Below are 21,279 nucleotides of genomic sequence, written 5' to 3' on the forward strand. Positions count from 1 at the left end.
TTGAGATTTCTGCAAAGCCTCGTGGACCTTGGCAAAAGCCGTGTCCAAGTCGCGCGTGTACTCATCAGCTTTAAAAATCTTATCTTTCGTGCTTAGGAAGGGTGGAACCTTCGTAGCACCTTCAATAATCTCAAATGGCGCCTTCCCAGTCGAAGAGTGTATCATGTTATTGTAGGCAAATTCCACCAAAGGTAAATACTTTTCCTATTGAGTCTTCTCATCCGAGATGTAAGACTTCAATAAATCTAGTACCACTGAATTGGCAATCTCAGATTGCCTGTCAGTCTGTGGGTGAAAAGATGACGAGAACTGCAACCGCGTGCCAATGTTCTTCCAAATAGCCTTCCAAAACAAGCTCGTAAATCTGGGGTCCCTGTCGGAGACAATCGTCTCGAGCATGCCATGTAATCTGAAGATCTGGGCCACAAACAGTCTCGCTAAGTCATCCGGCTTGATTGTTTTCTTCACTGGAATCAAATGAGCATGCTTGCTAAATCTGTCAATAACAGTCCAAATACCATCGTGGCCACTCTGTATTCTCGGAAGATCAAAAATAAAATCCATCGCAGTACTTTCCCAAGGGCGGGTGGGTATGGGCAAAGGCTGTAACAATCCTTGTGCTTTATGCCTATCAAACTTGACCTTCTGGCATACCAAGCAACTGCGCACAAACTCGTCCACATCCTTCTTGAGTGTCGGCCAAAAGAAGTATCTCTCTACCTCTTTCAAGGTGGTAGCAATGCCGCGGTGACCCGTAAAAGGTCGACAGTGGCATTCAGTCATAACCTTTTCCCTCAACGGCTGTGTAACGCACAACATGGTTTTCCTCATCAAGTAGCCATCTCGAATGGAATATCCCGCTACTGTCTCCCCATCCCGTACTCGTGTGAAAATGTCTGCAGAATCTGTATCTGTGGCATACTAATCGACCATATCCTCGAAGCTCCTATGATGTGTCGCGGAAATAGCCAGAACCAATGGCTCCCGAGACAAGGCATCTGCCACCAAATTCTTATGTCCCTGAACAAGGACAATCTTGAAGTGAAACTGTGACAAGATGTTCGCCCACCGCATCTGCTTTTCCAATAGCTGCTTTTGTGACAAGAAGTAGCGTAAACTCTAATGGTCTGTAAAGACAGTAAAATCCGCTCCGAGTAGGTAGTGCGGCCACTGAGTAACAGCATGGATAACCGCCAAAAGCTCTCTCATAAATCTGTGCTATCAATACCGGCCTTGAGAACAATCGTCTCTCGTAAGCAATGACATGGCCTTCTTGCATTAAGACCGCACCCAGACTACGACCACAAGCATCACAATATACTTCAAATGGACATCTGCAAGTCCGGCAAAGTCAAAATCAATTTCTCTTTCAAAGTCTGAAGGAAGTCACCTCTGTGGGTCCCCACGAGAAAGGTACTCCTTTCTGTGTCAAGATATGCAAAGAAGAAGCAACCTCTGCAAACTTTCTAATGAACCGCCTGTAGTACGAACACTGCACTCCTGTTGCTGACACAATGTGTCCCAAAAAGTGTATCTCTGGTAGGAAAATTTCACTTTTCTTCGCATTAATCACCAACTTGTGATCTCGTAATGCCTGGCAGATATTCTCTATGTTCTGACTCACCCTTGGAGAAAACAATAAAGTCGTCAAAGAAAGTGCCAACAAATAGTCTGTACTCTCGAAAAATCTTATCAATCGTCCGGTTAAATGTTGCATGAGCATCAGTTAAGCCAAAAGGCATCACCAAAAACTCAAATAACCCAAAAGTCGTCCGAAAGGCTGTCTTGTAGACGTCTCCGCTGCGATTCGGATCTGATGATATCCGAGCGCTTCAAATTGATCCTGCTAAAGCACAAGGATTCCTGTAGTCTGTCTAGTATATCATCGATCCTAGGAATCGGAAATCTGGGTTGATGGTGATTTTGTTAAGAGCTCTATAATCGATGCACATTCTCCAAGATCCGTCTTTCTTCAAAACCAACAACACTGGAGAGCAATACGGTGAAGTACTAGGCTGGACAAGACCCTTTTCCAAGAGGTCTTTCACTTGGTTCATAATTTCTTCATTCTGCGCTCGGTTCACACGGTAAGGTGGTCGGTTCGATGGTGTGCTTCCAGGTATCAGACAATGGTATGGTCCTCATGACGAGCGGGTGGTAACTCGCCTGGCAGGCCCTCTGAAAAGCAATCAGCATGAGTGTGGAGAAAATCTTTGCGTTCTTTAATCAAGTTCAGACATATTTGTCCTATTCTCATCATTCATCTCTCTCAAGAAGATCGAATAAACAAACATACTGGATTTTATTAATTTTGAAATACCCGAAGCCGATACAATAGGGAGAGACTCGCCCTTAAGTTTTACATCAAGTACAATGGTTCTACCCTTCTCTGTGGTCAAAGTCGCTTTTCTCGCCCGATAGTCGACCACGGCGTTGTTCTTGTGGTACCAAGGAATTCCTCAGAGGACATCACAACCTTCCAAAGGCATTATGTAGAAGTCCTCGTGCCCCAAATACCCCTGACAATGCAACCGAAGTTTGTCAATGACAGGTGTAATGGCTACGTCCCTGCCGGGTGCCGCTAGAACTGTTTCTGCTAGTGGTCCCATCCGATTGGGTGTGATCTCGAGCCGCGCCGCCAATTCAGGTGAAATGAAGTTGGCCTTGGCTCCTCCATCAAAGAGAATCACGGCTCCTCCATCTTCCACTTTGCCCCTAGCTCGGCAAAGTTATGTACTCTCATCAATCATGCTTGGGTCAATACCCATGCAATCTGGAACCAGTCCTGCTTTCATCTTGCCTTTTCGTCCACGTTCCTCAGCTGCTCTCGAACCTTCAGGCCTATCTTCATCCTTGTCGTTCTATTCTTTCGGTGCCTTTTTAGGGCACTTCCGGAGATATGCCCAGTTTCCCCGCATCCGAAGCACTTCCCCTCTTTGATGTAAAGAGCTCTCTAGGAAAGAGTAAGCTTGGATCGTGCAATCTGGATTAGGAGGAACTCATCTTGTTGGAGATACAGCCATTTTTAATACCTTTCTGAAGTCAGAAACACTCTCACTAAAACTCCCGAATGTCTTGCTTCCAAATATGAAACTTGGAATCGCCATTCCTGACCAAGTCATTACGTAGCTTGGGTGTAACAAATAACTGAAGAGAGTTTCTCCCTAATTGGGGATACAAAGATCGAGCTTATGAATCACTCCAAAACAAATGACACTTTTATCAACAAACTATCCCCGCCAAGATGCCACTCTAGTATAGGAGACCAAAGGAAATATTTAGACGATTTTTGCAAAGATGAGGCAGATATATGCACAGTCTCTCTTGGGCAACCTGCACATCTTCCTAGCTAGAAAGGCCAATAGAAGCAAACAATTGGTGATGCTGTGGAAACAGCTTTACCTTATCAAATGTCTCCCAATTCATACAAAACGAAAAGATTTCATCTTTTGTCCTTGGAATTTTGTCAATCAGCTCTTTGGCATTTACTGGTTTACACCTCTCAGGGATGATTGGTGCTGAATCTGAGACCTTGTCGACAGACTCCTTGGCACCATCAACTATTGCGACAGGCAGTTGCTCTTCAGGAGTGGTCTCTCTGTCCCATGTGAAAGTTGGATTTCTGTAACTTCTTCTGACCACTGTATGTCGTTGCTGCTTATGGTCATCACCTGTAGGCTTTTCTTGCAGCCCAAAACTGTCATTGCCAATTGCGGACATAAGATCAAATTGACTCTCCATTTGCTTTGTCTCTTTGTATGCCTCACCAGTATTTTCATTTTCTTCCCAAAGGCCGTTATGTCCAGCAGCAGACATGTGTGTTTGGTCTGATTGCTTCAACTTTGATGAGCTCTTGAAACAAAATGCTACCTTAGCCCGAGTAGACAAATCAAGAAACTTGCTTCCCATTAAAGCTTCCCCTGCACGAAGACAAACTCGACATAAACTTTGCATCGCAGAAGTCAAGATCGAAGAGTATAAAAAAGAAAAAACAACAATTCTAACCTTTTGTGGAATGTGTGCTGTCCATTATTTTAAACCCAGAAGCTGCTACAGCCACATAACTTTGGTGCTCTGACCTACAGTCCTTACCTTTCTCTTTCTCTGTCACTTTTCTTTTATGCCTCTCATCAGAGCACAACCCTTCCCAACCTGTTCGGCTCTCTTCCTGTTCTTTGATCAGCCTCTTTCTCATCTTCTTTATTACTTGATCTCTTTCTCTTTCAGACTTTCGTTGAGTCTCTTTTGCTCTTTCACGCTCCTCCCATAACTTCTCATACTCCAAATAGAAAGAGTCCGAATATCGGAGTCCCTCTGATTCTTGACCCCTTAATTTACACTTTTCTAGATCATACTCAAACTCTTTCCAGTCAATTGATTGGACTCTCGTCAAGTCTGCTTCTGCAATACAGTCTCGTCTACTATCATCATCGTTGTCAATACCAGAATCAGCCATGCTTGAAGGTACTTCAAGTCTTTTGATCTGATTTCTGAGGCCACAACAGAGAAAATATAAGCCAAAATTACAAAGGTCACTGTGTTGAAGCATGAAACATGAAAATGCAAGATGCATGTATGCCAAAATTACTTTCAGATCTTTAACGACATGAAATATCAGCCAAACCATTCATTTTGTGGCTACAGGGTCTAGATCTGTTTACCTCTGTTCCAAGAGGTTCACAAGATTTTCGCACACCTCCTTGTCAATCTCGTTCTCTTTATCAAAAACCCATCCAATCCTTTCTTCAACAGGAACCTCTCTCGGAATATCCGGAGTTTGTTGTTTTATTGCATGTGCAGCTTCTAAACCTGGAACACTTTCAGCCTCTGCATTCTCCTGAGGCTTAAGACTCTGGATCTTTTTGTCAACATATCGTTCCAGGTAGTCAAGGGTACTTTTGTCCACCTTGAGCTATCACAAAAATAAAAAGGCAAGATGTGTACAAACGTTTTACTCTTGCTAAGAAAATGTTAGGGCTCCTATTCTCTTCTTTGCAAAAAGTGAGCTTGCCAGGTTTATTCATTCTGAAACAAAAAATCTAATTTCTCTGACGTGCATCATGGGCATGAAGAGCAATGTGTGTGTGTGCGTGTGTGCAGTGCATGTGCATATGAGATGCACTATCCAATATAATCTGCAAATTGAATTACCACGAGTTCTTGTCCTTTCAATTTAAGTCTCTGTAAAAGCCTCAGAGCACGCAAGAGACTTTCAGGTGATTCATACTCGCAAAAACCGAATCCCTTTCGACTACCGGTAACAGGGTCTTTGGCACGGCTCCAACTCTTTACAGGGCCACAAAGCTGCAGTATTAAAAAACAGAAACTCTTTGGGCATTTTTTCAGAGTTCAGTCTCTCCTGCCAAGCTCCAAAGAAGACTTGAATGTCCCCCATACCTTCAAAATGGACATCACAATATCATCATCTAAAGATGGTAAGATTTTTCCTACAAATATAGACAACTTTTGTTCATCGGGCATGGACAACTTTCGGGCTGCATCAACAATAATGGTTTCCTCTAGCAACCCCAACCTTGGCCCATTGAATGGAGGCCCTGAAGGCGTAAGAGATTTGTGTGGAGCTGGTGGTGGCACTGGCAATGGCATTGGTATGTGTGGTGGCAGGGGAGGGTGAGGAAAAGAGCCATACAGCATACTCGATGACATCCCTGCATGATAAGAAGACACATTGGAACTCCAGTACATTGACATTTTAATGTGGTTACAGAATGCATGAGCACAGCATCTTTACTGCATTTCCACAATTGAATAAGTTCAATTGTTCAAAGAGAATAATGAGCCTATAACAAGGCTCTGAAGACACATCATGAGCACTTCCAGATACCAAGGATCTTTTCTGAAACATGTGCCCATGACTATATACTCAGATAATGTTTCCCCAGTACCATTCACAACAGTTCAATCCCTCAGGAAAAAAACTCCTTAAATTTTCATAGTATCAAATTGTTAAGTTTTTAAACAAGGGAGAGTCTCTAGTCACTGAAAATAACTTTCCCAAGAAGCAACAAGGGCTCTACCAGCCAAGACAAATGCAAGGAAGACCAATGGAAGTCTATCCTCTAGGTAGCCAAGTGAAATTATCATGCGCACCCCACTAACAATCCTCATCAACTCCTACAAGAAAACCAAAAGACTTGTGCCAATTGATGAGAGCACCGTTGGCCAAGCAAAAGGTAGCAAGCGAGAGCATCCTGTAGACTATCCAAGGTCAGTGTGTCATTGCCTAAAGTGGTAGTGTCATCTGCATACTCCTGATCCAACAAATCTGGCAAGCCATCCAAAGGCATAGCAAGACCTCTCTAGCTGTGGTGTCCTGCAACGTAAGAAGAGATACATGGCCTGCCAGCGGACATCCCTGTCGGACAACAAAATAGAGCAACACATCGTCCAATGTCAAAGCGCTAGAAGCAATATGATATAGTACAAATACACCTTAGATCCACTGCAAGGGGAAACCCATCCTCTATATAGTGCCCCCGATCTACTCTATCATACGCCTTCTAAAAATTGAGAAGCACAAAAGCTATCGGTTTTCCTGTCTGACAAGCCCACTCCATTGCCTCATAGAATGGGAAGATGTTATCCAAAATACATTAATCCTGCACAAAACATGTATGTGAAGCATGGATGAGATCACGCATAAAGGGTTCCAAGCGCATACTAATCATGCAAGCAAAGATCTTATACACGGAGGAAGTCATGAGATTGATCGGTCTCTACTATCAGAGGGACGATGTATCCCTGTCTTTTGGTATAAGAGAAATAAGTCCTGACCACAGAGAATGGCATCTCTGTGTCAAACATGTGTTGTGAGCCAAAAAGCATAAGAGGCAGAGTACATTAATAAACTACAAGAAAGACTATCGAGTCAACCCATTCTCTCGAGGACAAGATGCACCGTCTAGGCCAACCACTGCATCATGCATCTCTTGCATAGTGTGTCGCACATAAACCTCTGAAACTACAGGCTGAAACCACACGCTGAACATGAGACCAAACATCTTCTTTGCCATCCAAAATATCATCAATTAAATTGATCTACAGTAAACAAATGCTCAAGATAATCTAAAGCTCATCGTTGATGATGCGGTATCTTGTGGCCTTCCATACTTAAGACACTGTATTGAACCGTTCTTGCTTGTTCCTTCCACCAGCCCACACCCAGACTTGAACCAGTTAGTTTCCTTTCTTGATACGTAGAAATGCTCTTTCTGTTGAGCTACATAAACCAAAATAACCACTTCCACCTCTATTACTGAAAAAGGAAATTGGAGAAAGGAAAGGTTCCTAGGGCCCAGCCCTTGTTTTTGGCTCTTGGTAAGATCTCCTAGGCATTCCCCTGTTTCTAAGAACAGCATAATATCAAACATATTGTCATTTCCTTGAAACAAAGGTAGTTGTAGTTTAATGGCGCCCACTATAACATCTTAAAGTTGCTTATTAGCAAGAGCATCTGCTTCTTGGTTTTCTACTCTAGGGACATGAAGCAATTGTACTTTAAACTGACTTAATAGAGCTTTTACATGACGTGACTCAGAAGACACTGATTTTCGCAAGCCCAAGTACACTAATAGCATTGATCGCCAAAAACATTGAGACATTGAATACCATTTGTGCACACCACTCAAGCCCAAGAGTTAAGATCGCATATTCGGCCTTGTTGTTAGAGTGGATAGCTTCCAACACTTATCCTTTAGATAAAAATTTTGTCCCCATGAGTATCAAAGATAATGAAGCCTACTGCAGCCTTGTCTACCGTTTGTAGGCTCCGTCAAAGTAGAGAGAGTGAGCTCCCTCTATTCTTGGAAGTTCCAATACAAGTGTTACTTCCTTATCAACTGACTTATTTTTCATCCTTTTTTCAAGGTGGCAATGAGTGAGAATGCCGCCTACTAGTAGAGCTCTCTACTTGCATCTTGTAATCAAACTCCTGCAATCTGATGAGCCATTTGGAAAAATTCTAGAAGAAACATCCATGTGTCGTAGAACATAGGGAAACGCCTCTTCATTGTTAAAATTACAAATGGTCTAGGCAGTAGATAAGAGCGAAACTCAAGAGTCAATAGTAGCAAACATTAATGCAAGCACTGTCACAAACTGATGACTTGGCATGACCATCTATGACCGGACAGAAGTGTTCACAAGCTGACTATGCGGACAGTCCCGAAAAACGCGTGGAAAATCGCACTGACAGGCTGACACATGGCAGCTGTATGAACGCCACAATTTCCGTTGATTGCTTACGTGGCAGAATGTACAGAATTCCGTAATTTGTGCTTGCTGCTTTACGCTGGCTGATTTTTGGCTGATTTTGAAACCAAGCTTTTGGGGATAATTGCTTTTGAGTTAGTAAGCTTTTGAGTTAGAGATTTTTGGGGCTTTAGTTTTGGGCATCCGTTGTATCAATAAATAATTTGGTTGGGCCTCATTACTCAGGGCATCTAGATGCAGAGTCTGAGAGTGAGCGCATGCCGACTCGCTTGTACTTTCAACACAGAATAATATAAAAAAGAAATACCGAAAGGGGCGCTAGTCTTTGGGGCCAATACCTCTGGGCACGGAAAAATGGTCGGGCCGTGTCATCTTTGTGAACTGTTTTGAAGTGAATCTCTGTTGTTTCGCGGTAAAATCTTGACTTGGGGTAATGTCACAAACGGGAGCGCATAACAATATAAAAATATACTCCGATAAATAGAATTTATCACTTAATACTGAAGCCAAAGGATATAGAGAGAAATAAATAGAGAGAGAGAGAGAGAGAGTGAGAAGATCGACACAGTACTGGGGACCAGAAGATGGGCTGGTCCCCCCCTTAAAGAGAATTCTTTATTAGGGAGAATCTTTTTACAAGCACAAGAACCGGAGAAAACCCCTCCGTTCTAAATCTCTGACTCGATGGTCGTTCCTTCCCGTAAGGGAAATCCGAGAGACAAGCTCTCAATCCTTTTTCCGTCTGTACTCGGAGTTGAGACTCTGCAGACAATTTCCGAATTCCGTTTCCGGAATTCCCAAGCGTAGGCCAAAGCCTTCTCGCTTCTCCTTCGCGATGAAGTACCTACAAACACACACGCAAACACACGACAACAATTCGTATGGCGAATCCACAATAGATACCTGTCGCTCTTGCGCGGGAAAAGCGACTTCCGTGCTTCGTAGTCTCACGATCTCTCGCGTCTTCTCTTGCTCGCGTTGGTAACCTCCCTTCAGTGAGGGCATGTGGTGCTTTTATAGCTCCTTCACCACGGCACCAATAGCTGCTCGCGAAGAGATCGCGGCCGTTTTTTTTTTTTTCTGTTCTACCCAAAATAGGGAGAGAGAATTCGCTAGCTGGTTTTGTTGCTTTATTTTCTAAGTGGCTGCCCACTTATTAAGTGGACGGCCAGCATATTTTTAAAATTGATCTGAACTTGCCCAAAAACTCAATAAAACCTTATAAGTTAAAAACAATGCTTTCACAGAACTTCCCAGGCGTCCCTGGATGCAACCACATACACGAATGCAATGCAAGCATAGATTCCTCGCGGGAAAGCCTATGCTCTTCCCGAAAAACTTGTTAAAATATTCCGCTTTTTAAGAAAAGCTTCTCAGAGCCCATCTTTATTCTTGTGCTTGCATCTTTACGCGTATTCCTCTTTTCAAGTTCGGATTTCCTCTCGACTATGGATATCCCCTTTCCGATGCACCCGTCACCCACCCTGTGACGCATCAGGAATACCCATCACCTAGTCCTTTCCTACCGAACTTACGGTACAATCCCCTTCACGGTGCTCTATGCCACCCATCCTATGACGCATCAGAGATATCCGTTCCTGGATGGTCGGATACTTCTTTCCGATGCTCCCTGTCACCCATCCGATGTGATGCATCAGAAGTATCCGTTCCTGGTGGCCTTACAGATATTCCCGTTCTCAGTGCTCCCGTCATTACTTTGAATGACACACTAGGAATACTCTGTACTCGGATGTCTCTAGTGAGAAAAACCCTCTCACTTAAAATTCCAATAATTCATTTAGAATTATTTTCTTGGTGTTCCAAGCGAGAAAACCCTCTCACTTATAAATCCAATAATTCATTTAGAATTATTTTTTTGTCAGATAAAGCCAATTTAGCAACATCTCTCTCACTTATAGACAGTTGTCCTCAACTGTAGAGGTCCAACTGAACTGCCGGGGAGAAACCGGAAAGATTCCAAATCTTGCTCAATGGTGAGTTGAGTTAGTCCTTTCTCAAAAGAGAACTTAAAAATTAAATTAAACAAAAAATCAAAAATTCAATAATCAATACTTAGCTTACCGGTTCATGTCCTTCCTCTAGTACCTCGAGGATATCCTTCACCAATCATCAAACTTACGAGCCGTGGAAGAACTCGTCATTCGCGTCTTTCCAACAGATTGGAAGTTTCCTCATCCGAGAATCTGTTAACTCAATTCCACCTTCTCAATTCCGAGAAGAATAAACCTCTGGAAATCTAGGTCTATATCCTTGCGCTATTAGCCTTGAGGATATTAAACCTCTTGTGTCCTCCCGCATAGGGCATGTCGAGAGCATTAAGCTCATGTGAATCTTCCTATGGCAGAACAAGTGTGTCATCTTACCAAGGTAAGTTCTTATTCCGGGCCTTTGCTTTGGGTAGGCCAATTGTTCTGATCCAAAGTTTCCTTATCTAAGACTATGTTAACTTGATTCTGTCTTCTCAAATTCGAGAAGAATAATCTTCCTAGAAATCAATCTAGGTATTTGTCCTTGCGCATAATCCTGCGCTGTTAGTTTAGAGGGTATTAAACCTCTTGTGTCCTCCAACATAGGGAATGCTCAAGTCATAGAGCATTAAGCTCGATGTCTTTCTTGCACAAACAAAGTTTGCGATCACCTTAAAGAAGGTTCTTGTTTCAGATTCTTTGTGCACGGCGGCACTTTCTTCCGATCTTTTCCTCCTGCAAGTTATTACCACCAGCAGTGTTTTCCCGACGCCCATTAGAGTCTCTTTCTTACATAATCATAAAAAATGATTCATCTTGCAAGCATCAATGACGCCTTGCAAAATCTCAGGTAGATAGGATTCTAGCCATAGCATTGTCTGAACGTACATTCAAATCCGATTCACAATAGAGCGAACCTTCTTTGATTCTCAGGGATGTTCTCCCATATGTAATTCTTAGCATTTTGAAACGGTTGGCGAGCTATATTCTTACGAACATAATAGTTCGAATTTATTCCAACATCAGCGTGTAAATGCTACTTGACCTGCTCATGGAGAAACATATACCGCAACCAAAAGTTGCTTCTGTAATGGTAAAAGCACATAGCGTACTCAATGATCAACGATCATCAGAAAACCTCTTCTCCGTAGAGAAACTCAAATTCTTCTACCGAACACATCTCAAATAGAGATTCTCGTGTCGAAATATCCTTGCGCGCAAAAAGGCGCTCAAGAGAGTATAACAAACTCTCGTCCACTTCCTGGCATAGGTCTGCATCTTCGTGTGTTATCCATGTACTCAAAAGTGTACATAATTCTTAAGCTGTGTTAGAGTTTCGATGAACCTGGGAAATTTCCTTCCCTTCGTAAGATCCTTAGAGCGAAGACACTCAACTTGACGATCCCTTGGCTCGATCTTAGAGCAAAACCCGCTCATCAATAATTCTTGGATTCCTCGAGCACAGGCCGTAGTCGTCGCTGATTCCTTCCCTCGTAAAGAGAGTGTTCATTCACTTGTGCAAAAAGCACTACCATATCTTCCCTTATCGGGTAGGGGGTGTGGGCTTAAAGAGTACTCAAGCTTCATGAAAGCTTTTCTTTGCTTGAAAGCTCAGAATGGTTCCTTCATAATTTCCTACCCGCAGTAGCAGGTAATCTATTGGAGAACTACCGGATACCAGATCAATCATGGACCTTCTGGATGGTTAAGCAAAGCAGTTCATCGTATAAAACAATGTTCTGACTCAACCTTACTCTCATAAACACTCCAGAGTGATTGTCCTGGTTAGACACGTGCATATCTCGTGCATAAAAGCAATACGCAATTGATGAGTTCCTCAAAGATTTAACTTTGATCAAAGACCTGCCCTCTCACTTAAAGTTTGAGGGTCTTCTACTCAAAAAACTTAGGAGTTAGATTTAATTCCCTTACTCCAAACTTTCTCCGGATAGCAATGTATCCTTCGAGGAGAGGTAACAAAAATTCATTGTTTCTGTGTTCAATGGTTCTTGTCCCACTACGGGGATTGTATTCTATGTACACTAAGGTGTACACTTTCAGCTTTTATTGTTGACTCCACTATCTCTGCAAAGTATCTTGCAGATGTGTTTACAAAATTCGGGTAAGAGTCCTTCATTAAATTTGTTCACTTTCCTTCCTCAGAGAGGATCAAGAATGGAGCTACCTTGGCAAGAGTGAACCACTACTTGCTTTGACTCGCTCGTGTTCCTATTGGGCAAACCAATCCCAATCTTCTTGAATGCCTTTCTCAAAGCGTAGCGGAAAAAAATTTGTCGAAAAATTCAGCTTTGAGCTATTGTTGTAAGTTCCTTGCAGAGCTTTGGTACACCACCAAGTACTTGCAATCCCCCTTGAGGTGTTTGGTCACATGCCTCACCTTCAAAACTTCTCAAAAATTGCCGTTTGCAAAGGCAACTTCAAATAATCGAATGAAAGCAGTAGCTTTCAGGACATCTTCCCTTCCATCAAAAGTATCAAACTTGACTGGAGTGTTCCTAGGTCTACAGACCTTCTTCACACCCTTCCCGAGATGATGGGATTTCTTGGCTATGGTTCTGGATTGATGTTCATGGATATCTTCTAGGTTCTGAACGATCTTGAGAATTCCGCTCCTTGGATTCTCTTCGTTCTTGAGCATCATGCTCTTGTCGCCTTCTCAAAGAATCCCAAGTCTTGTGTCGACTTCTTGCAAAGAGAAGAAAGAAAAAAAAAATTCCAACTCTGCGAGCTTTTTCCTGCAGGACTTAGGTTTCCGCCTGCTTACTTCTCTCTTGGCTTGTCATTGCTTCTTCCCGTATCTTCCCAGAGTCGTCCTACTTTACAAAGAAAGAGACGAGACCATGCTCTGATACCACTGTCACAAACGGGAGCGCATAACAATATAAAATATACTCCGATAAATAGAATTTATCACTTAATACTGAAGCCAAAGGATATAGAGAGAAATAAATAGAGAGAGAGAAGATCGACACAGTACTGGGGACCAGAAGATGGGCTGGTCCCCCTTAGAGAGAATTCTTTATTAGGGAGAATCTTTTTACAAGCACAAGAACTGGAGAAAACCCCTCCGTTCTAAATCTCTGACTCGATGGTCGTTCCTTCCCGTAAGGGAAATCTGAGAGACAAGCTCTCAATCCTTTTTCCGTCTGTACTCGGAGTTGAGACTCCGAAGACAATTTCCGAATTCCGTTTCTGGAATTCCCAAGCGTAGGCCGAAGCCTTCTCGCTTCTCCTTCGCGATGAAATACTTGCAAACACACACGCAAACACACGACAACAATTCGTATGGCGAATCCACAATAGATACATGTCGCTCTTGCGCGGGAAAAGCGACTTCTGTGCTTCGTAGTCTCGCGATCTCTCGCGTCTCTTCTGGCGGCAGAGTCTTCTCTTGCTCGCGTTGATAACCTCCCTTCAATGAGGGCATGTGGTGCTTTTATAGCTCCTTCACCACGGCATGAATAGCTGCTCGAGTAGAGATCGCGGCCGGTTTTTTTTTTTTTTTTCAAAATTTTTTTTCGTTTTTTTTTTTTTTTTTCTGTTCTACCCGAAGTAGGGATAGCTGGCTGGTTTTGTTGCTTTATTTTCTAAGTGGCTGCCCACTTATTAAGTGGACGGCCGGCATATTTTTAAAATTGGTCTCAACCTGCTCAAAAACTCAATAAAACCTTATAAGTTAAAAACAATGCTTTCAAAGCACTTTCCAGGCGTCCCTGGATGCAACCACATACACGAATGCAATGCAAACATAGATTCCTCGCGGGAAAGCGTATGCTCTTCCCGAAAAACTTGTTAAAATATTCCGCTTTTTAAGAAAAGCTTCTCAGAACCCATCTTTATTCTTGTGCTTGCGTCTTTACGCGTATTCCTCTTTTCCAATTCGGATTTCCTCTCGACTATGGATATCCCCTTTCCGATGCACCCGTCACCCACTTTGTGACGCATCAGGAATACCCATCACCTAGTCCTTTCCTACCGAACTTACGGTACAATCCCCTTCACGATGCTCTATGTCACCCATCCTATGATGCATCAGAGGTGTCCGTTCCTGGATGGTCGGATACTTCTTTCTGATGCTCCCTGTCACCCATCCAATGTGACGCTGTCACAAAGTGATGACGTGGCGGACAGCAGAAACCCTAATATCTGCCAGAAACCCTAAAATTACTGCAAACCCTAATTTTTGCCAAAAACCCTAAATTCCGGAAATCGCGGAGGCAGATTATTAAAAATAAAATTTTAAAAAAAAAATTTGGAAAATGATGAGCGACGCGAATTTTGCTTTTGCTTTTTTTTAATTAAAAAAAGAGAAAAGACTCTCTAAGAGAGAGAGAGAACTGATGCTTTTGATTTTAAAAGCTTTTGGGGCTCTCCTTTTGGGCATCCCTTGTAACCTTTAAATTAGTGGTGAGGGCCTCACTTCTCAGAGCATCTGGATGCAGAGTCTGAGAGTGAAACCCTACCGCTCTCTTGTACTTTGATGATTGATTAATATAAAAAGAAATACCGAAAGGGGCGCCAGTCTTTGGGGCCAATATCTCTAGGCACGGAACTCCGCCGGGCCAGTGCAAATCTATTGTGATCTGTGAATTGTTTTGAAGTGGTTATTTGGTGCTGTCGCGGTTGATTCTTGACTTGGAGTGTCCAAGTCTGTTACAGACGCATCAGAGCACGGCCGATTTCTCTTCTACGGGAAATCCGATCCCCGAAATTTTTTTCCGCGGCACCTATGGCTTAAGGCAATGATCAGTCGACTCCCTCTGCATCTGGAGATGCGGGCTGGGATCACAACGAAGATTCAGACAGAGAGTATGGCCCGCCTCGGCCTACTCAGGCGGAGCAAAGAGAGATGGAGCGTCGTCAATTGATTGGCGATGCAACAAAGATGCTCAATTTTGCCAAGGACCCGAAGATGGCAAAATATATGAACCAGACCTCTTTGAAAGAGGTACAGATGGAGTGGCAGAGAACCACAACACCACTCCCGAAACCCGCTCTCAAGAAACCTTCTGCCTCCAAGAAATATACGGAGAAGGAACTGGAGAACGTGGTTGATGCACGGATTGCTCAGCTTTTTGACGTGCAAAAGAAAGCCACAAAGCACAGCAAAAAGCAGAAGAAAAGCACTGACTTCCCGGGATATTTGGGTCGTCGGTTGACATTTGACAAGGCAAAGAAACGGAAGAAGCGTGTTCGATTTGAAGGAGTACCCAGTTCTTCTTCTTCTTCTTCTGACAGTTCTTCTAGCTCCTCGGATTAGAGCGAAGAAGACAGAAAAAGCAAAAAGTGAAGCAAGACACAAAGCTTCGGAAAGGGCAAGAAAAAGGCAAAGAAGGCTACATCTCGCCCAGAGACTGACAGTTCTACTGAGGACTCGTCCACAGACAGCTCAGATTCCGATGACGGAAATTTTTATGCGAACAAGAAGAATTTTTTTTACAAAGCCAACCAGTATGACTTTCTCGAAGATAAAAGCAAGAAAGTCCGAGAGTTTAAGGAAGGTGGCCACTCGATCAAGTTTGATACTTTTGAGGATACTCAGATGCTTCGAAGGCTTTGTCTTTTATACAGCAGTTTGACATCGCTTTCGCGGGAGGACGCTGTTCAGAGCACTCCAAGATTCGGAGAGCTGCCTCTTACTTTAAGGGGAATGCTCGTACTTGGTGGTCCACGCTTCTATTAAGCAAGACTGTGCCAGTTACATGGCTGAAATTCAAGAGGCTTTTTATTTCTTCTTGGTTGACTCAAGAGTTTGAGCGAGATATACGAGCTGCTTGGAACCATCTCCGGATGACCAAGAGCGATACAGTGAATTCTTATTGTGAAAGATTCTGGAGCTCTTTTCTACCCGCCTCTTCATTCAAGAAGATCTCGTTCAGAGAACAGATTGAGCAGTTTACCTTGGGTCTACCTACAGAGATCCGAAATCACTACTTGGAACAGAAGTCAGCTTCTATTCAGGAGTTGATGAGTCATGCGAAGCGGGGCTTTGCCATTCACTCTGGCAGTCTGACCTACCCCACAGATGAGGCCATGACACAACGAGCCGAACAGACTTCTGGAAATGAAAGTAGAATGAAAAAGAGAAATCCAGAGAAAAAAAAAAGGATGCACGACCCAAGCTTACTCCTGAGGAGAGAGCTCGCTTCATCAGAGAGGGGAAGTGCTTTGGATGCGGGGAACATGGACATATTTCCGCAAAGTGCCCTGATAAGGCACAGAAAGAACAGAATGATAAAGACGACGACAGGTCTGAGAGTTCAAGAGCAGCTGAGGAATGTGGCAGAAAAGGCAGATAGAAAAGCAGAACTGGTACCACATGGCGTGGGACCTGCACCGAATCTAATGAATGAAAGTACAAACTTTGCCGCTTTCGAGTCATAGCGAAGGATCAGGAAGCTCTTTTGAAGGAGCCAAGGCCAACTTCTTTTCACTTGGAATTGGCGGCTCGATTTGGAACTACGCCCAACAGACTGACGCCACAGGCAGAGGTAGTTCGACTGGCACCCGGATGGGATGTTGCCATTACACCGAGCATTGGCAAACTTCGTTTGCAATGACAGGGGTGTTCAGGGCACGCGAGTGACGTTCTACTCAGGATCCTTTGGTACCACAAGAACTACGCCGTGGTTGACTACCGGGCCGAGAAAGCGACTTTGATAAATGAAGGGCTTAGAGATTGTACTTGAAGAACTTCAGTTTTCTTACTCATTCTTTTGGGAGAACTGAACGATGGATAAAAGTTGAATATGTTTTGACCTGAAGAAAAGAACGCCAAGATTTTTTTTCTCCACGCTCATGCCGATTGCTTTTGAGAGGGCCTGAAGATCATACCATTGATCTGATATCTGGAAGCACGCCACCGAATTGGCCACCTTATCGTGTGAGCCGAGTACAGAATCAAAAGATTATGAACTCAGTGAAAGACCTCTTGGAAAAGGGTCTTGTCCAGCCTAGTACTTCACCGTATTTCTCTCCAGTATTGTTGGCTTTGAAGAAAGACGGATCTTGGAGAATGTGCATCGATTATAGAGCTCTCAACAAAATCACCATCAAGAACAGATTTTCGATTCCTAGGATCGATGATATACTCGACAGGTTACAAGGATCCTCGTGCTTTAGCAGGATTGACTTGAAGAGTGGATATCATCAGATCAGGATAGCGCCAGGAGATGTCTACAAGACAGCTTTTCGGACGACTTTTGGGTTATTTGAGTTTTTGGTGATGCCTTTTGGCTTAACCAATGCTCCTGCGACATTTAATCAGATGATGGATAGGATTTTTCGAGAGTACAGGCTATTTGTTGGCACTTTCTTTGACGACATCATTGTTTTCTCCAAGAATGAGGCAGAACACAGAGATCATCTGCTTCAAGTCTTTCATGCATTACGAGATCACACATTAATGATTAATGCGAAGAAAAGTGAATTTTTCCTACCAGAGATACATTTTTTGGGACACATTGTGTCAACAGCAGGAGTGCAAATGAACCCGGCCAAGATAGAGACTATCCATGATTGGCCCGATTTGAGGAATGTCCATGAAGTTAGAAGCTTCTTGGGACTGTGTTCGTACTACAGGCGGTTCATACGAAAGTTTGCAGAGGTTGCTTCCCCTTTGCCTACCTTGACACAGAAAGGAGTACCTTTTTCGTGGGGACCCACAGAGGTGACTGCCTTTCGGACATTGAAAGAAAATTGACTACGGGACCTATTTTGACTTTGCCGGACTTGCAGAAGTCATTTGAAGTATATTGTGATGCTTGTGCTCGTAGTCTGGGTGCGGTCTTGATGCAAGAAGGCCATGTCATAGCTTACGAGAGCCGTTTGTTCTCTAGGCCGGAGATGACAGCACAGATCTATGGGAAAGAGCTTTTGGCGGTTATCCATGCTCTTACTCAGTGGCGGCATTACCTACTCGGAGCGGATTTTACTATCTTTACAGACCATCAGAGTTTGCGCTACTTCTTGTCACAGAAGCAGCTTTCGGAAAAGCAGATGCGGTGGGTGAACATCTTGTCACAGTTCCACTTCCAGATTGTCCATGTGCAGGGACAGAAGAATATGGTGGCAAATGCTTTGTCTCGAAAACCGTTGGTTCTGGCTATTTCCGCGATACATCATAGGAGCTTCGACGATATGGTCGATCAGTGTGCCACAGATACAGATTTTGCAGATATTTTCACACGGATACGGGATGGGGAGACAGTAGCTGGATACTCCCTTCGGGAAGGCTACTTGATGAAAAAGACTATGTTGTGCGTTACACAGCCGTTGAGGGAAAAGGTTATGACTGATTGCCACTGTCCACCTTTTACGGGTCACCGCGGCATTGCTACCACCATGAAAGGGGTAGAGAGAGAGATTTCTTTTGGCGGAGACTGAAGAAGGATGTGGAAGCGTTTGTGCGCAGTTGCTTGGTATGCCAGAAGGTCAAGTTTGACAGGCATAAGGCACAGGGATTGTTACAGCCTTTACCCATACCCACCCGCCCCTGGGAAAATATTGAAATGGATTTCATTTTTTTGATCTCCCAAGAATACAGAATGATCACGATGATTTTCCGATTACATGGCACGCCTGAGACGATTGTCTCCGACAGAGACCCCAGATTTATGAGTTTGTTTTGGAAGGCAATTTGGGAGAACATTGGCACGCGGTTGCAGTTCTCGTCATCGTTCCACTTGCAGACTGACGGGCAATCTGAGATTGCCAATTCAGTGATTTTAGATTTATTGAAGTCTTGTATCTCGCATCAGAAGACTCAATGGGAAAAGAACTTACCTTTGGTGGAATTTGCCTACAATAACACGATACACTCTTCGACAGGGAAGACGCCATGAGAGATTGTTGAAACTGCTGCTAAGGTTCCATCCTTCCTGAGCACGAAAGATTAGAAATTTGAAGCGGATGAATATTCGCGAGATTTGGATACGGCTTTTGCCAAGGTTCGCGAGACTTTGCAGGAGTCTCAAGAACGACAGAAAAAGGCAACGGATCGCCATCGTCGTGACTGGAAACTGAAGGAGGATGATTGGGTGCTCTTACTTTTGAGAAGGCACGCCTAAGAAAGAAACAGGGAAAGGAGAGGCTTTTTCCAAAGCTTAGTATGTGATACTACGGACCTTTCCAGATTAATGACAAGATAAATGATGTCTCCTTCCGATTGGAACTGCCAGATACTTGGAGGATTCATAATGCATTGCATGTGAGTCTCTTGAACCCTGTTAAGGGTGATGTGCCTGATGATGGGGAGCCTGATGAGCAACCCGAAGTGGAAGAAAACGAGGAGATCCTTGTTCCTGAACAGATTTTGGCACATAACGATACGAAGAAAGGTAAAGTCCGAAGGCGGTTCTTGGTTTAGTTCAAGAACTTTCCTGCATTTGATGCGAAGTGGATGGAGGAGGAGGACCTAGCAGATACTCCTCGGATTGTGAAACTTTACCTCGATGTTTTGGTTTAGCATAGTCTACTCCAAACGGAACCCAGAAACTCAGCTTGGCCGAAGATCTGGTGCAGTGGGATGCACAAGAGGGGAGTCACTCCACTCCTTTGTCAACAGATGCCTCGATTTTGATACTAAAGTCACTGATGTCTCTTTGAGCTTTAGGGATACTGAGAGCTGACAGTATTCTGCTGGATGACTTTATGAAATGGAATTCCTGATTATGATACTGATTTGTTCTTGACTTCTTGTGAGTGCAGGAACTGATGCCGAAATGACTGCAGCATTTTGGTCTGATTGATCTCGAATAGACATGGTTGCAATAGGGGTTAGTCAATCGGACATCGATGAGGTCCCGTTTGGACCTAGATGTGATTGCTAGCTACATTGTCGATAAATCATGGTCTAAGATCCGAATGAATGTTGAATATCATGTGATGTCCTGTGATGTCTGGTGATGTCCTGTGATGTCGTGTGATGTGACTGTCGATTTTGTACATGTGCTAGATGTGCGTTCCTAGTACGTAGGTACTAACAGTCAGTGTCTGCTAAGACGGTTTATGGCTTTTGTCGGTTTTGCAGGCGTAATCGCGGTCGATTACAATGCTTTCAAGAGGGGGTTATGTCACAAAGTGATGACGTGGCAGACAGCAGAAACCCTAATTTTTGCCAGAAACCCTAAAATTCCTGCAAACCCTAATTTTTGCCAAAAACCCTAAATTCCGGAAATCGCGGAGGCAGATTATTAAAAATAAAATTTAAAAAAAAAAATTGGAAAATGATGAGCGACGCGAATTTTGCTTTTGCTTTTTTTTTATTAAAAAAAGAGAAAAGACTCTCTAAGAGAGAGAGAGAACTGATGCTTTTGATTTTAAAAGCTTTTGGGGCTCTGCTTTTGGGCATCCCTTGTAACCTTTAAATTAGTGGTGAGGGCCTCACTTCTCAGAGCATCTGGACGCAGAGTCTGAGAGTGAAACCCTACCGCTCTCTTGTACTTTGATGATTGATTAATATAAAAAGAAATACCGAAAGGGGCGCCAGTCTTTGGGGCCAATATCTCTAGGCACGGAACTCCGCCGGGCCAATGCAAATCTATTGTGATCTGTGAATTGTTTTGAAGTGGTTATTTGGTGCTGTCGCGGTTGATTCTTGACTTGGAGTGTCCAAGTCTGTTACAGACGCATCAGAAGTACCCGTTCCTAGTGGCCTTACAGATATTCCCGTTCTCAGTGCTCCCGTCATTACTTTGAATGACGCACTAGGAATACTCTGTACTCGGATGTCTCCAATGAGAAAAACCCTCTCACTTAAAATTCCAATAATTCATTTAGAATTATTTTCTTGGTGTTCCAAGCGAGAAAACCCTCTCACTTATAAATCCAATAATTCATTTAGAATTATTTTTCTGTCAGATAAAGCCAATTTAGCAACAGGTAACCAAGTTTGTTACAAGCACCTGTGCTTTACTACCATGTATCCTTTCTTTGATGTAGTCATCATGCGACTAGAGAAGTAAATAGCAGTGTACGGGAGCTATATATACAAAAATCATCAATAAATACACTTATGGACTTGCCAAAGAAAGGTTGA

General features: G+C 43.4%; 1 protein-coding gene across 3 annotated transcripts in view; it reads right to left on the reverse strand.

The window, feature by feature from the left end:
- Nucleotides 1-21,279, reverse strand: part of LOC147451971 (RNA-binding motif protein 25-like) — an 89,889-nt gene that overhangs the window by 31,565 nt on the left and 37,045 nt on the right. For all 3 annotated transcript variants that reach the window (XM_086517818.1, XM_086517820.1, XM_086517819.1), the window contains exons 3-7: nt 5,398-5,669; nt 5,152-5,304; nt 4,662-4,912; nt 4,006-4,490; nt 3,403-3,920 (exon numbers count right to left, since the gene is read on the reverse strand). In XM_086517818.1, the coding sequence (XP_086373944.1) occupies nt 3,403-3,920; nt 4,006-4,490; nt 4,662-4,912; nt 5,152-5,304; nt 5,398-5,669 (1,679 nt within the window). The remainder of the gene's footprint in view (nt 1-3,402; nt 3,921-4,005; nt 4,491-4,661; nt 4,913-5,151; nt 5,305-5,397; nt 5,670-21,279) is intronic.

This window comes from Adiantum capillus-veneris, chromosome 8, assembly GCF_014529385.1.
Source record: "Adiantum capillus-veneris isolate H3 chromosome 8, ASM1452938v2, whole genome shotgun sequence".
Classification (NCBI taxonomy): Eukaryota; Viridiplantae; Streptophyta; class Polypodiopsida; order Polypodiales; family Pteridaceae; genus Adiantum; species Adiantum capillus-veneris.